The 16,864-nt window shown below is 39.1% G+C and overlaps 1 protein-coding gene across 6 annotated transcripts in view; it reads left to right on the forward strand.

Annotated features, from left to right (window-relative positions):
• The window catches only part of SP100 (SP100 nuclear antigen), a 93,235-nt gene that overhangs the window by 17,581 nt on the left and 58,790 nt on the right, over positions 1-16,864 (forward strand). For all 6 annotated transcript variants that reach the window (XR_004819956.1, XM_035726594.1, XM_035726597.1 and 3 more), the window contains exons 2-5: positions 10,090-10,252; positions 11,612-11,780; positions 14,559-14,642; positions 16,474-16,536. Coding sequence is in view for 5 of the 6 variants with exons in the window: in XM_035726594.1 (XP_035582487.1) it covers positions 10,090-10,252; positions 11,612-11,780; positions 14,559-14,642; positions 16,474-16,536 (479 nt within the window). In the remaining variant the exon portion in view is untranslated. The remainder of the gene's footprint in view (positions 1-10,089; positions 10,253-11,611; positions 11,781-14,558; positions 14,643-16,473; positions 16,537-16,864) is intronic.

Genomic DNA, 16,864 nt, shown 5'->3' on the forward strand with positions numbered 1-16,864 from the left:
TCCTGCAGAGCAGGGAGCCCAATGCAGAGCTCGATCCCAGGACCCTGGGATCATGACCTGAGCTGAAGGCAGACGCTTAACGGCTGAGCTACCCAGGAGCCCCAGATCTTTCTTCTTTTCTAATATATGCATTTAATGGAATGCATTTCTCTCTGATTCCTGCTTTTTCTGCATCCCACTTTTTTTTTCTTTTTGGAGAAAGAGAGAGACAGAGAGTGTGGGCATGCACACACAAGCAAGCAGGATAGGGGGAGGGGCAGAGAGAGAGAGAGAGAATCTTAAGCAGGCTCCACACTCAGCACAGAGTCTTGATGCAGGGCTCAATCCCACAACCCTAAGATCATGACCTGAGCTGAAATCAAGTCAGATGCTTAACTGACTGAGCCACCCAGGTGCCCCTGCATCCCACAAATTTTGATAAGTTGTATGCTCATTTTTTTTAGTTCAAAATATTTCTTAATTTTTCTTGAGACCTCTCCTTTGACCCAGGCATTATTTAGAAGTGTATTTTTAAATCTCCAAATACTGGGCATTTTCTACCTCTTCCTGTTATTGATTTGTAGTTTAATTCCTGTGTTGTCTGAGAACATACTTTTTATGATTTCTATTCTTTTAAATTTGTTAAGATGTGTTTTATGGCCTATAGCATGGTCTCCTTTAGTGAGGGTTGTTATTCCACGTAATCTTGAGGGATATGTGTATCTTGCTGCTGTTGGATGGAATATTTCAAAAATGTCAAATAGATCAAGTTGATTGATAGTGATATTCAGGTCTACTACATTCTTATTGCTTCTCTACCTGCTTGATCTATTAATTACTAAAAAAAAGGGGGGGCTTTTCATGTATCCAACTGCAGTAACAGATTCATCTATTTCTATTACTGTTTATCAACTTTTACCTTACATAATATGATGCTGTGTGTTTAGGAAGATATATGTTGTAGAAAATGACCCCTTTATCATACAAAATGCCCTCTTTCTCCTTGATAATTTTTCTTGTTCTGAAGTTTTTTTTGTGTGGAAATAATGTAGCTACTCCATCTTTTTTGTTTGTTTGTTTGTTTTGTTAGTGTTAGCATGGTACCTCTTTCTCCATTCTTAACCTGAGTCTTTATATTTATGGGTTCTTTCTTGGTGACAGTATGTGGTGGGTCTTGTTTTTGTAGTTACTTTGTCAATCTCTGCTTTTTTTTCTTTTTCCAAATTTTTATTTAAATTCCAGATAATTAACACACCGTGTTTCAGGTGTAGATATTTAGTGATTCATCACTTACATACAATCACAATAAGTTCCCTCCTTAATACCCATCACCTATTTAACCCATCCCTCTGCCCACTTCCCCTCTGGTAATTATCAGTTTGTTCTCTATAGTTAAGAATCTGTTTCTTGGTTTTCCTCTCTTTTTTTCTCTCCCTATGTTCATTTGTTTTGTTTCTTAAATTCCACATATGCGTGAAATCATATGGTATTTGTCTTTCTCTGACTGACTTATTTTGCTTAGCATAATACTCCATCCATTACGTTTGAAATGACAAGATTTCATTCTTTTTTAATGGCTGAGTAATATTCCATTGCATGTATGTGTATATGCATATATTACATCTTCTTTATCCGTTCATCAGTTGATGGACATTTGGGTTCTTTCCATAATTTCGCTATTGTTGATAATGCTGCTATAAACATCAGGGTGCATGTATCCCTTCGAAATAGTATTTTTGTATTCTTTAGCTAAATACCTAGTAGTGCAATTGTGGATTGTAGGGTAGTTCTGTTTTTAACTTTTTGAGGAACCCCCATACTATTTTCCAGAGTGGATGCACGAGTCTGCATTCCAACCAATAGTGCAAGAGGGTTCTCCTTACTCCACATCCTGGCCAACACCTGTTGTTTTCTGTGTTGTTAATTTTAGCCATTCTGACGGCTGTGAGGTGATATCTCACTGTAGTCTTGATTTGTATTTCCCTGATGATGAGTATGTTGAACATCTTTTCATGTGTCTGTTGGCCTTCTTGGGAAAAGGTCTATTCATATCTTCTGCCCATTTTTTAGCTGAATTATTTGTTTTTTGGGTGTGGAGTTTTAAAAGTTCATTATAGATTTTGGATACCAACCCTTTATCAGATACATCATTGGCAAATATATTTTGATGAAGTCCAAATAGCTTATTTTTGTTTTTGTTTCCCTTGCCTCAGGAGACATATTTAGTAAGAAGTTGTCATGGCTAATGTCAAACAGGTTACTGCCCGTGTTCTCCTCTAGGATTTTAATGGTTTTCTGTCTCACATTTAGGTTTTTAGTCCATTTTGAATTTATTTTTGTGTATGGTCTAAGAGAGTGGTCCAGTTTCATTATTTTGCATGTTGCTATCCAGTTTTCCCACCACCATTTGTTGAAGGGATTCTTTTTCCCATTGGATATTCTTTTCTGCCTTGTCAAAGATTAATTGACCATATAGTTGTGGGTTCATTTCTGGGTTTTCTGTTCTGTTTCATTGATCTATGTGTCTGTTTTTGTGTCAGTACCATACTGTCTTGATCACTACAGCTTTGTAATATAACTTGAAGTCCAGATAGTGATGCCTCAGTTTTGAGGGGAACCCTCTTTTTCAACATTACTTTGGCTATTCAGAGTCTTTTGTAGTTCCATACAAATTTTAGGATTGTTTGTTCTAGCTCTGTGAAAAATGCTGTTTGGATTTTGATAGGGATTGCACTAAATGTATAGATTGCTTTGGGTAATATAGACTATTTTAACGTTTGTTCTTCCAATCTGTGAGCATGGAATGTTTTTCCATTTCTTTGTGTCCTCTTCAATTTTTTTCATCAGTGTTTTATAGTTTTCAGAGTACAGATCTTTTACCTCTTTGGTTAGGTTTATCTGTAGGTATCTTATTGTTTTTTGTGCAATAGTAAATGGGCCTGATTCCTTGATTTCTCTTTCCACTGCTTCATTATTGGTGTAGAAAAATGTAACAGATTTCTGTATGTTGATTTTGTATCCTGTGAGTTTACAGAATTCATTTATCAGTTCTAGCAATTTTTTGGTGGAGTCTTTTGGGTTTTCTATATAGAGTATCATGTCATCTTGCAAATAGTGAGAGTTTGACTTCTTCCTTGCTGATTTGGATGCCTTTTATTTCTTTTTGTTGTCTGATTGCTGTGGCTAGGACTTGCAGTACTATATTAAGTAACAGTGGTTAGAGTAGACATCCCTGTCTTGTTCCTGACTATAGAAGGAAAGCTCTCAGTTTTTCCCCATTAAGGATGATATTAGCTGTAGGTTTTTTGTATATGACCTTTATTATATCGAGGTATGTTCCTTCCAACCCTACTTTGCTGAGGGTTTTTATTATGAATGGATGTTGTACTTTGTCAGATGCGTTTTCTGCATCTATTGAAAGGATCATATGTTTATTACCCTTTGTTTTATTAATGTGGTGTATCACATTGACTGATTTGCAAATATTGAACCACCCTTGCAGCCCAGTAATAAATCTCACTTGGTTGTGGTGAATGATTCTTTTAATGTACTGTTGGATTCAATTTGCTAGTATTTTATTGAGAATTTTTGCATCCATTGTTCATCAGGGATATTGGCCTGTAGTTCTCTCTTTTAATGGAGTCTTTGAATTTGGGATCAGGGTGATGCTGGTCTCATAGAATGAATTTGGAAGTTTTCCTTCCATTTCTATTTTTCGTAATAGTTTGAGAAGAATAGGTATTAACTCTTCTCTAAATGTTCAGTAGAATTCACCTGTGAAGCCATCTGGCCCTGGACTTTTGCTGGTTGGGAGATTTTTGATTACTGATTCAATTTCTTTGTTAGTAATGAATCTGTTCAAGTTTTCTATTTCTTCCTGTTTCAATTTTGGTAGTTTATGTTTCTAGGAATTTACCAATTTCTTCCAAATTGCCCTATTTGTTGGTATATAGTTTTTCATAATATTCTCTTACAGTTGTTTACATTTTTGTGGTGCTGGTTGTTATTTTGCCTCTTTTTTGTGATTTTATTTATTTGTGTCCTTTCTATTTTCTTTTTGATAAGTCTGGTAAAGACTTTACCAATTTTATTAATTTTTTGAAAGAACCAGCTCCTGGTTTCATTGATCTGTTCTATTGTTTTTTTTAGTTTCTGTATCATTTATTTCTGCTCTAATCTTTATTATTTCCTTTCTACTGCTGGCCATAGGCTTTGTTTGTTGTTCTTTTTCAAGCTCCTTTAGGTTTAAGGTTAGGTTGTTTATTTGAGATTTTTCTTGTTTCTTGAGGCAGACCTGTACTGCTATATGCTTCCCTCTTGTGACTGCTTTGGCTGCATCCCAAAGATTTTGGACTGTAGTGCTTTCATTTTCATTTGTTTCCATGTATTTTTTTTTTTTTTTTGAGAGAGAGAGACTGCCCATGAGCATGGGGGGTGGGGCAGAGGGAGAAGGGGAGAGAATCTTATGCAGGTCCCATGCCTAGCACAGAGCCCAACTCGGGGCTAATCTTATGATCCTCAGATCATGACCTGAGAGTTGGACGCCCAACCAACTGAGTCATCCAGGTGTCCCTTTGTCTTTGTCTTTTCCATGTATTTTTAAATTTCTTCTTTGATATCCTGGTTGTTTCCCTGCCTTCCCTCCAGGAGCAAGGCAGCACCCTCAGGGCTCTATCTCACCACGCCCAACAACATTTAAAACTCCAGTCTGCAAGCCCTGCTGGTTGTAAGAACTCACGAAAATCAGCCCTGCTCATTTTCCCAGCCAGTGGCTTTGGGGAAGTGTTCTCCTTGTGTGTATCCCTGTGTGCTCCTCTCTCTCTCACCTTTCTCTGCAACCAGGGCTCCCTCCCCTCCGCAGCACCCATGATCTATATCTCTCCTAAACCATGTCTCTGCACTTCCTACCTTCCTCAGTGTGGCCTCTACTCTCCCTCTAGTCATGCAGTTTGTTCTGTCAGTCCTCAGGTTGATTTCTTGGGTATTCAGAATGATTTGATAATTATCTAGTTGTGTTCTAGGGACAAGATGAACCTGGGGTCCTCCTACTATGCCGCCATCTTAGTTCCCCCCCACACAATCTCTGCTTTTAATATTTAGCATTAAAATATTAGCATTTAGACCATTCACACTGAATGTAATTATTTATATACTGTATTAATATCTACCATGTTTGTTATTGTTCCTTATTCCTTGCATTTGCTTTGTTTCCTTTTCCTTCTCTTTTTCTGCCTTGTCTGGTTTTAAGTTAGCATTTTGTATGATCCCATCTTGTCTCTTCTATTAACATATCAGTGGTACTTCTTTTCAAATGTTTTTAGTGGTTGCCTAGAGATTTCAGTATACACTTTATACCATTTGATCTGTAGCACAGATACCTTGTAACGGAGTATTCCCAATTCCTTCTTCCCATCCCTTACGGTATTACTGTCATTCATTGCACTCATCTGTACCTTGTAATCATCATTTGTTCCAATCAGAGAACGTCCTTGGGCTGCTGCTGGACTGCCATCTTGGGTTTCTTTTTAATGTTTCTGGGATTAGATCCACTGGTTTCTAATTTTCACATCTTCCTCAATATTGGATTACTTGCCTCTTTTTCTGAATCCAACACATTGAATTTTTTTAAAGATTTATTTCTTTATTTTAAAGAGAGAGAGTGAGTGTGGGGAGGCAGAGGGAGAAGGAGAAAGAGAATCTCAAGCAGTCTTCATACCCATCACGGAGCCCAAAGCAGGACTCTGTCTCCTGACCCTGAGATCATGACCTGAGGCAAAATGAAGAGTCAGACACTTAACTGACTGAGCCACCCAGGCACCCCCCCATTAAATGTTTTTAAGAGTGGGTGTGTGTTGCTCAGTATCAGACATCTATTTATTAGATGAATAAATAAACTAGAACCATACTAGGTGACTTAGTTTTAAAACTTTTTATATACATAAAGGAAATAAAGAAAATTGTAGGAAAAACACTCAAGATGGATGTTTGTAAAGTAAAATTTCTGAGCCTTACATATCTGAAGTTGTCTTGATTAGCACTGAGTATTGAAGAGCTGGCTTTACAGTCTGTTACTGATGAGATGTCACTCTCAAGTTATTCTTGCCATCATTCCTCCATAGTTGACTAGTTTCTTGATTCTTACTGGGGGTTTTAAGTTTTTCTCTTTGTTTTTTAGGTGTTGTTATTTCATAACGAGGTGCTTTGGTTTATGTCTTTTTAAATTCATTTCTCTAAGTACCCTTTAAAAAAAAATTCATGTCCCTCTACTCCGTGGTATCTTTTTAAGTAATTCTCCTAACACATTCCTCCTCTGCAATTTCCTTGCACAGCTTTCTAGACTCCAATTAGGTGGCTATCAGACAACCTAAATTTATCTTAATGCTCTTATAGTTTCTTTCAAATTTACTTTTTTTTCCTTTTAATCTCTTACTTTTCTGGGAAACTTCTTCAACTTTATTTTACAACGATTTTAGTAAATTTTAGAAAATTTCCAAAAATCAATATAAAAATTATGTAAGACCATAATCACTTTCTTTCTTTGTATCCTAGGGTACAGTGTGTATTCTCAAATATCTCTAAAAAATATTAGAGGTTTTGAAAGTTTCTCACTTCCTACAATATCTCTGTTTCTCCTAGGATAACTTTTTTTCCTTTTTGTATGTTGTTCTTTCCGATATTTGAGAATTTTCTCAAAACTCTGCTGACTTGTGGTTATCTGTTCCTACTTGAGAGAAGGCTCTGGAAATCAACTGATGTGATTCACTAAATTAAAGAATAAAGAAGGAAAATCATATAAATATCTCAGCAAATGCACTTGATAATATTCAACATCTGTCCATGAGAAAACTCTCAGCAAACTAGGAATAGACAGTAACTTCCTCAGTCTCATTAAAAATACACACACACACACACACACACACACACACACAATGTATACAGCAAACATCATACTTAATGGTGATACTAAGTGCTCTTTTTCTAAGATTGGAAACAAGACAAGGATGTCCACTCTCACTACTTTTCTTCAACATTGTCTCTAAACTCCTAACCAGTACAATAAAAAAGAAAAAGAAATAATTGTTGGAAAAAGAAAAGGAGTTTTGCTTGCTGGTGACATGATTATTTATTTTCTATAAAATCCAAAAGAAATCTACAAATACATTACTGGAATACAAGAATTTAGCAAGATTATAAATACATGGTTAATATTTTCAAAAACCAGTTTTATTCCCATCCAATTATAACAAGCAATTTAAAAAACAATACCATTTAAGGCAATACCAGCTTAAAAAACAACACCGTTTCTAGTTAGGAACAAGTTTAATGAAAGATGTGTATGACTTCTTTTTTTTTTATTCAATTTAGTTAACACATAGTGTATTATTAGTATTAGGGGTAGAATTTAGTGATTCATCAATTGCATATAACATCCAGTGCTCATTACATCAAGTGCCCTCCTGAATGTCCATCACCCAATTACCCCATCCCCCCACTGACCTTCCCTCCAGCAACCCTCAGTTTGTTCCCTATAGTTAAAGAGTCTCCTATGGTTTGCCTCCCTCTCTGTTTTTATCTTAGTTTATTTTTCCTTCCTTCCCCTATGTTCATTTTTTTGTTTCTTAAATTCCCCAGTCTAGATGTGTATGACTTCTTTACTGAAAACACTTCTAGAAGGAAAACTAAATAAATGGAGAGCTATACAATGTTAACAGATTGGAGCTCAATATTGTTAAGATATCAGTTGTAACCAATTTATCTGAAGGTTCAATGCAAACTGTTTAAAAATCCAAAAGGCTTTTCTTGTAGAAAGTGACAAATAGATTTTAAGAGACATATGGTATACCAAAAGACCTAGAAAAGCCAAGACAATTTTTCCCTGACTTCAAGACTTTCTATAAACTATAGTGTGCAAGCCAATTTGCTATTGGCATAAGGATAGACAAATAGATCAGTGGTACAGAATAGAACATCCAGAAATAGACCCATGCTTACATTACAAATTGCTTTTTGAATATTTTCATTAACTTGTGGTAGGCAAAGATTTCTTAGTACATTAAAGTTATTATTAAAGTATAAACCACAGAAGAAAAGAATTGATGGATTTGGCTTCCTCAAAATTAAAAATTTCTCCTCATCAAAACACATGCTTAAGCAAACCACAGACTGGAAGAAAATGTTTGTGATACACAGATTAAACAAAAACACTTCTTTCCATAATATAAAACAAACTGCTACACATCAATAAGTAGTAAAAGACAACCAAACAATATAAATGGGTCAAAAACTTGAACAGACACTTTACAAAAGATGCATGAATTGCCAATAAGCGTATGAAAACATGCTCAATATCATTAGTTGTTAAAGGAATGCAAATTAAAACTATATGAGATCCCACATCATACTCATGCGAATTGCTAAAATTAGAAAAACTATCTCTAATAGACTTTGAAAAACAGTTTGGCAGATTCTAAAGTGGCTAAACATACTCAGGCAATGATCCACTCCTAATTACCCAAGAGAAATGAAAACATCATGCCATAAAAAGACATCTACAAGAACAGCGGGTTTATTCATACAAGTCCCAAACTGGAATCAATCTAAATGTCCATCACAGGAAAATGAATAAGCAGATTGTGGTAGGTCCACACAATGGAATACCTTCCACTACAAAAAGGAACAAACTTCCATTCATCCAACAGCATGGATGATGAGCAAATGTCAGGCACAAAGCATACATGATGTATTATTCCACATATGTGAAACCCAGTAAGAGGCAAAATTCACACATGGTGACAGAAAGGTCAGCAATGTTTGCCTTTGGGAGGCCGCCTGGCTCTAGGTGATCAGCTTGTAGGGTGAGGGGTTAGAGGTGCACTGTTCTGTTCTCCATTGTAAAAATAACATATAAGTTTTCAGCACCATGTCTCACTTGTGATCTCTACTGCCTCTTCAGGGTTCTTCAGGGCATACCAGTTGTTTTTCTGACCTCTGGAAGCATCCTCCACCTACAACAGCAATTAGCACTCTTCTGACCACTTTTGTCATATAGATTTTGGTTGAAATCTCTCTTGTGCTCATTGCCCCGCCATTCTCTTTGTCACTGTGAATCCAATTTCTTTATTATCGTTTTAGCAGGACTTTCAATAAAAGAGAGGACAAATGTTTCTTTTCAATCTGCAATCTTTGACCTGGAACATTTCTTTTGCAGGAATTTGACACAATAATTTGACGTTATTATTCCCTGAGGCATACTAAGTACTGGGAAGTAGCAATAATTCTCTTCTGGTTTGACAAAGAAAGCTTCTAAGTCTTCATAATACAAGATGTTGATTGAAACATTATTATCAGAGCAATAAAATGATCAACTAAAAATTGGAATTATAGACTCAGGTTTAAAATTACTTTCACAGGAAACATCAGTGATTTCTGAAATTCAGATGCCTGAAATATTCACTATATATAACAATAACACAGACAGATTTATATTAACACAAAGTAGGTCCAGATGTCCCAGGAAAAATGTTTGATATTCTTGTGAAATTATCAATTTATACTGTTTCATGTCACTATTAACCACATCTTATCCTTTATAAATTAATTTTATAATGTAGGATGGCATTTCTCTTAACAGCTATAGGGGGAGAGCTGGTTTTAGCTTTCTGATATTTTTTTTTTTCTCTTAGTTGTTAAGTATTTTCAAGGTTAGACTTTTATCCCATTGCTTTCCTTTTTCCAAAATTGTTTTATTGGAGTATAGTTTATTCCATTGCTTTTCATTCTTCTGTTCACTCCATCTCAATTTTGTTGAATTAAAATTTTTTTAATTATAAAAATACTTCAGATATGTGAAGGTATCTTTACAATGGCTTTGATCCAGACAGACTGGAATAGACTTTCTCAGTCCCACATTTAAGTCTTTCTTAACCTCCGTGCTTTCTTCAGCATATCTTTGCTTATTACTTCAATTCCATTTTTTCTGTCTCTGCTCAGCACTATGTACTTTATATATGTTAGTTTTTCCCAGCTTATTCTTCATATATAAATCTTACAGCCTCCATAAGCATCTTGGAATCTGGATGACCATTTTCACATGGTATCCTTCCTTCCTAGGGCATCCACAGAAGACCAGAACATTGATGACAGACTTATCTATGAGACTCTATTCAAACACTTCAAAAGACACAAGGTGGAGATTTCAAATGCAATAAAAAAGCCATTTCCTTTCTTTGAGTGCCTCCGGGACCGTGAACTCATCACCAATAAAATGTATGATGTAAGTGATGTTTTTTATGTCAGGATCTGGTAAACTGGCCCCAAATGAAGTTATATTTTGATATCCTGGACCCAAACATCAAGCACAACTAACCGATTGAGGAGTCTCCTATGAGTGGGGACTTTTTCAAATATTATTGCAAGTGTTCCTGTAAGGTAAAAAGGAAAAGGAGAATCAGTTGTCACCAGGGACCATCCTGCTTCTCTCTGAAGGAATGGTGCTCTGTGCTTCCCCCCTGGAGTTGGGCTGAATAGCATATCAAGTGAGCTGAATCTGAAGCAGGAGTGCTCTATAGATGTATATAATGCTTTGTAGGAATGTGTAGAATGTAACATAAACTGAGAATTAAAGGTAATTTTAATGAATTGATGTATAACTTATATGAGTTAATTTAATAAAATAATAATTAACACATATCATTTTTTTAAAATTTTATTATGTTATGTTAGTCACCATACAATACATCATTAGTTTTTGATGTGATCCACGATCCATTGTTTTCGTTTAACACCCAGTGCTCCATGCAGTACGTGCCCCCCATAATACCCATCACCGGGCTAACCCATCCCCCCTCCCCCCGCTCCCCTCTAAAACTCTGTTTGTTTCTCAGAGTCCATAGTCTCTCATGGTTCATCTCTCAACACATATCATTTCAATGGACATCAGTTTGAGTGCTTAGATCTGAGAACATTAAAACCTACAGGGAATTGATGTCCTGTTAGGACAAAATTTGGGAACTGATGATTATTATTCTTTTGCTAGCAGTTTTCGGTTTTTAGGGTTTTTTTCTTTTTCTCTGTCTTTTTTTATGGTATTTCTGGACTTTTGGAATTTGGGTTTGATTTTAGCAATAGGCATTGCTGGAGATACAGAGATTCAAGTCTTCTCTTTGCCGGATGAATATGCTTTCTCTATGGCCAGATTCATAAAAGAGGAGAACTGTCACCTGGTTTCCTTGAGTTCTTCCAGGCCAAGTCAGTCCTGGGGAAAGGGTAAGGTCGTCCATGCAACAGGACAGCTGCTCATCACCGCTTAGTCTATTCCTAAAATATCTGACCAGGTTCTTAAAGGGCTACATATCATTTAACTTTGAACACACTGTTGTTCTTCAAAATTGCACTTACTTACATCTAATATAAATGAAGGTGAGGAAATCTGTTTCACGAGTGATTATTTTTAAGGAGGAAGGATTTACTTGTTTCACTTAGTATCTATACAAATAAATAGAAATTCTAAAACTTTATATGAGAAGATACCTATGGAGGAAATTGGAAGACATTACCCATAAAATCACTTTCTAGGGCTCTTCTGTAACTTGGAAGTCTGTATTTATATTCTCTCCATTCAATATTTTTTAAGGATTGTCAAGATTCTTGTAGAAACCTGGTCCCTGTACAAAAAGTGGTGTATAATGTTCTCAAGGAACTGGAGAAGACATTTGACTTGCCACTTATGGAAGCATTGTTCAGCGAGGTCAACGTGCAAGAATACCCTGATTTAAATCATATTTATAAGAGCTTCGAATATGGTAATTAGTTTTATTATCTACCTTTTGATATCCAGGGCCAACTTTTTTTTTTTTTTTTTTTTGCACAAGTATATGTTGAGCTCCTACAATGTTTCACACACAGTGCTGGGGCAGGGGGGATATAACAATAGAGAAAACACTAATCATGAACGTTCTCAAAGCTTATGGTATAATGGCTATGGTACAACACTCACCTAGAGTAGAGGTCTGCTTAACTAGGCATTTAGACTCACAGGACAACCAGAGCCGAAGTGCCATCAGATTTACTTAGAAGGACAAATGACAGGAAACACAGCATCCCAACTGGGCAGCATCAGTTGCTCCTCTTCTGTGGGATTCCTTGTGGAGACCCACACAGCAGTCCACCAAGTTGACTACTACCCACCTCAAGTGTCAGCTTGGCTGTGGATGTAGGATCCACCCTGGCTTAGCGGCACCATGCCCATGGGTATCAAGAGGTCACATAACAGTGCTGTAGTCGTAACGTTCAGGGACCTTACAAGGGACAAGCCAAGTCATAAGATTCACCACTTTGAAGGAAGACCAAAGTGCGCTTTGTAGTCTGTAGATAGTTCCTCCCCATCCACATGCAATTTACCAGTCATTTTTGACCCTAAACTAGGGCTAAGCTAGGTTTTAACTAGGCCAATGTTGGCTTTAGTAGAAGAAAAACCATCTTCATCAGGTTTCCAGAGTAATGAGCCAGAAAGTTAACCCAAGGTCACATTTACCCTCAAAGAAGGAGAATTTGTTTTGTTAACTCTTTCTCCACAGGGGGTGAAACAAACATTATTCAAATAATCACAAAACCAGTGCTCTGCCAGGTGTTATACAAAACTAAAGGTTTGATTCTCAACTTTTTCCTGGGAAGGCATGATTTTTATTTTCTTTTTAAAATAACTTTATTTTAATTTATTTTAAGGCCTGCAAGAGTTTAAGAGAATGCTCTTAATATATATACACTTTTTTTTTTTTTGACTTGCCTAGGAAACTTTTTATTCCAACACAGTTTGGTGTCAGTGGAGTTCTCCAGATAAGGGATAGAGACATCATAAGAAGAATGTTCCCGTGTCCTGAAGAGGGTTAGCACTATGGGATCAGGCATGGAGTGTGAAAGGACCTAGTGTGTCTTCAAAGACAAATTCAGTTTCTCTCAGAGAGTGAGAAGCAGACTGTGGAGCTGATTCATGACAGATAAATTTGAAGAAAATTTTAGGAAGTCTACGATATAAAGCTAAGCAATTGGAATTTTATTAATAGGCAATAAAGAGATATCAACAGTTTTTATAAACCAGAAAAAATTAAAAAGCAGGTATAAAGCATGTGGTTTGTCGACTTGTGTCAATAGTAACCTTATCTAATTAAGAACAAAATAATTTCTATAGCAAGTCAGTCCAGTTGGAAATCGAATATAGGCAATTAAGATAAGATTATATTTGTAACCAGGATGTCCCGGGCCATGGGAACAGAGGGAATGGCGTTTACCTGTCCTGCCCACACCTCAGGGGCTCTGATTCTCTCCATGGACTGCAGTGACCCCCCCCTTCCAGGTTCAGTGTCCACATCACCTGTGTTAGGTTCTGGGGCTCCCCGAGCTGGGGTGACCTGCACCTACACTCACGGCCGCCCACCTGCCCCCGGGGATATAGCAGCTGTTGCCTCCCAGACACTGTTGTCCATGGGAGCTGTGGGTCAGTGACCCAAAGCCAAGAATCTGGGGGCTGTGGCCTGGGGTGCACACTCTCTCCTGCTGCTCGGTCCCTACCTTCATCCCATGCTCAGAGCCCCCTAAGCCCCCATGGGACCACCTACACGCACACAGGCCCCCTTCACCTTTCCCTTTGTTCTCCTTGTATCCCCCACCTGGTTTTGCCACAGTCTGAGGCCAGGTCCTGGGATGACAAAGCACACCTGGCTCCCACTGTCCCGTGCAACTCACCCCTGCGGGCCCAGCCCCAGGAGGAGCTCCCTCCATGGGCCCTGGAGCAGCAGATTCCCTACCTCCGTGGTGTCCCCTCCTCCCTGGACTCCCCACAGACACCACCTCCCCACCCCTCCAGGCTTCATGGTTTATTTCCTTCCTCCCGTGTGTGCTGGGTCACCTACAGGCAGGGGCGCTGGGCTGGTGTCCCTCCCTCCCCTGATTGGGGGCCTCCCCACCCCTGGGGCAGGCCTGTGGGGTGGTCCTCCAGCACAGCTATCTGTGCTCCCTGCTCAGAGCTGCAGAGTGTCCCTTTGTCCCTGGGATCTGGCCCCTGGGAGGTCAGTCTTGTTCCTCCAGGTGTCCTCTGCTTTGTCTCTTCGGGAAGCACTCACCCTCCCTGCCCCAACCCTCCTCTGGTCTAGCAGCATCTCTAGAGCAGATGGGCTTTCTCTTTCATACCCACGGATCTCTCTGTGAGCCTAGCTCTTCTCCGGAGGTAATCCCTATTTCTTTCTTTCAGTTTGAATGGTTCAGAAACACATTTCACATCTATTATTTACTTTGATATACGCTTTTCCTGGCCATCCACAAATTCTTCTACAAGAGTAACGGGATCATGATGTTTCCTTTATCCTTACATTGGAGTGGCTCCTTTCTGTGTGGGAAACATAGACTCTCTTGCTGGAAGTTCTCTTTTCTATCCCAGGGATGATGGGGGAGCTTTACAAGAAGGATCAGAGGCACTGAGCTCGAGTGACCTGAGGGATGGGAGCTGCTAACTGTGTAATTTTGAAATGTTGTGTCTGGTCTCTGATGGGATCCCTAATTGCTTCCTTCCGTCTCCCTCTCCTTAGCAATCCAAGAGAAAATTAATTACCAAGAAAGTGATGAAGAAGAGGTGGACAAGAGTCCTAATATCCGACTGAGGCTTGGGCAAGGTGATTGCAACCCGATAAACACTGATTCACATCTACAAAGAAGAAAAGGAGAACGGGAACTCAGGCTCGAGTCCTGGGTGTATTTGGGGAATCAGGGAAGAAATGTTAAGGACCAAGGAAAAGGCAGGGAGGGGTGTTTGCATGAAGGTCTAAGCAGAGCCCAAATCCTGGAGGAGTAGCTATGACAAGAGACTATTGGCCCAATAACCAAGGGAGAGGGAAAGAAACTCAGTGTGTCAATAAACCAGATTTAAACAGATTAACTGCCAGGAAGTAATTGTGATTTAGAAAAGTCCCGGTAGGAGAAGATTAGTGTGAAACTCTTAAGGGCTAAGAACCTGGGCCCATGGCCAACATCAAATGATGGAGGAAGGACTGATTTAAATGTGGGGATGTTTTTCAAGAGCCCAGATATTCAAGGAGAAAGCCAGTCACATAGAGAGAGAAAAGAGGAAGTGGTAGAAAGATGGAGGGGAGGAAGTGGGTACTTTGAGAAAGAGAAGGAGGGAAATGAAAGAGAAGAAAGGATTAAAAGACCCAATAGAAATAGCTGTGTTATTAATATCTCACTGGTTGAACATTTGTGCAGGTAGTTGTAGGTTTAGTGCTCAGGCTGCCATTGGAGATTAGCACTGTTTTTATGCCCATTTTGCAGATAAGGAAACTGAAATCTGGAGACAGTGTGTGTGTAGTTGGCCTGGGGTCAGATGAGCAAGGGTGAACCCAGGCATTCTGAACCCAGAGCCTGTGTGTGTGTGTGTGTGTGTGTGTGTGTGTGCGTGTGCGCGTGTGTGTGTTAATGGAAGTAAAAATTCACATAACATAAAATTAACCATTTTAAAGTGTACAGTTAATGATATCTGGTCCATTCACAATGTTGTGCAACCACTACCTCTGTCTAGTTCCAGAACATTCCAATCACCTCAGAAGGAAGCTCCATTTCACTCCCTGTGCCCCTCTTGCCAAGCCTCTGGCAAACAGTAATCTAGTTTCTGTCTCTTTGGATTTACCTACTCCAGACATTTCATGTAAAATGAATCATATAAACACTCCCTTCATGTCTGGCTTCTTTCACACAGCACAGTATTTTCAAGGTTCATCTATTTTGTCACATGAATCAGTTCCTCATTCCTTTTTGTTAGTGGAGAGCATTCCCTTGTATGGATATATTTATTACATGTTGCTTATTCATTCATCAGTTAGTGATGGGTTGTTTCTACCTTCTGGCTGTGACAGAGGCTGCATTCTTAACCCTGTACTGCCACTCCGGGAATCTAATGGAAAAGACAGAAGCATGAGACAAAAATTGGGAAATATATGCAGAGAAAGATACAGAAAAAAGAATACCAAGAATGGGAGGACATAGAGGAGAAGCGGACATGGAATCCTCAAGGAAAGGCCAATGAGACAGACTGAACAGATGTGTAGAGGGAGGGTGTAGAGGAAGAGGAGGTGGGGACGAGTCAGCAGGACTTTGTAGGAACTAAGTAAGTCCACTGGTCAGGGGCAGCTCTGGGGACAAAGGCAGCTTCACTATGGCCATGGGAGTCAGGGTAAGCCATCACCAGTTAACTCAAGTACCTTGTGTGGGACATGCAGTGAGATGGCCCGGCCAAGGCCCTCTTAGCCAGGGTTGCAGCTGACCCCAGTCCTCTACTCTGCCAGTTGGGGTTTGACTGCAAGTGTTGTGTGGGATCTACCAAGTCCACATGGTCTCTGTATGGTTACCTGGAGGGGATCTTCAACCCTTGCTTTATAAAAAGGGAACTAGGGGAGAATGGCACAGACCATACTTTAATTTCTGAAATGAACTTTCAATTTCTTCCCCTAGGAACTGGTGAAAACTCATATCGAAGCCTGACCTGGTCATGCCCAGGGTCCTCATCTTACCATGGTCTGTTCCTGTTGAATGTATTCTGATCCTTTGTGTTCTTGTCCCATTCTGGAATGTGCTGGGAGGTGGAGGGCTGCTTTTTTGTATCACTGATTGCCCAGAATCTCTGTCTTTACTAATGCAATTTCTGTAAGGAAGTTCTGGGGTGTTTGCCCTGGGATTCATTCCTTACCTTCCCCTGTTCTGCTCTGCCCTCTATCTCTGGCCACTGGCCTCTGTGGACCTACTTGCTAGCTCCCTTTGTTGCTGGCTTCCTGCTGGGTTCCTGACACGGGACCCTAACAAGAGATCGGAGAGTGGGAAAAAGGGAGAAGCTGGATATTTCCCC

The sequence above is a fragment of the Zalophus californianus genome, chromosome 3 (assembly GCF_009762305.2).
Source record: "Zalophus californianus isolate mZalCal1 chromosome 3, mZalCal1.pri.v2, whole genome shotgun sequence".
In the NCBI taxonomy this organism is placed as follows: Eukaryota; Metazoa; Chordata; class Mammalia; order Carnivora; family Otariidae; genus Zalophus; species Zalophus californianus.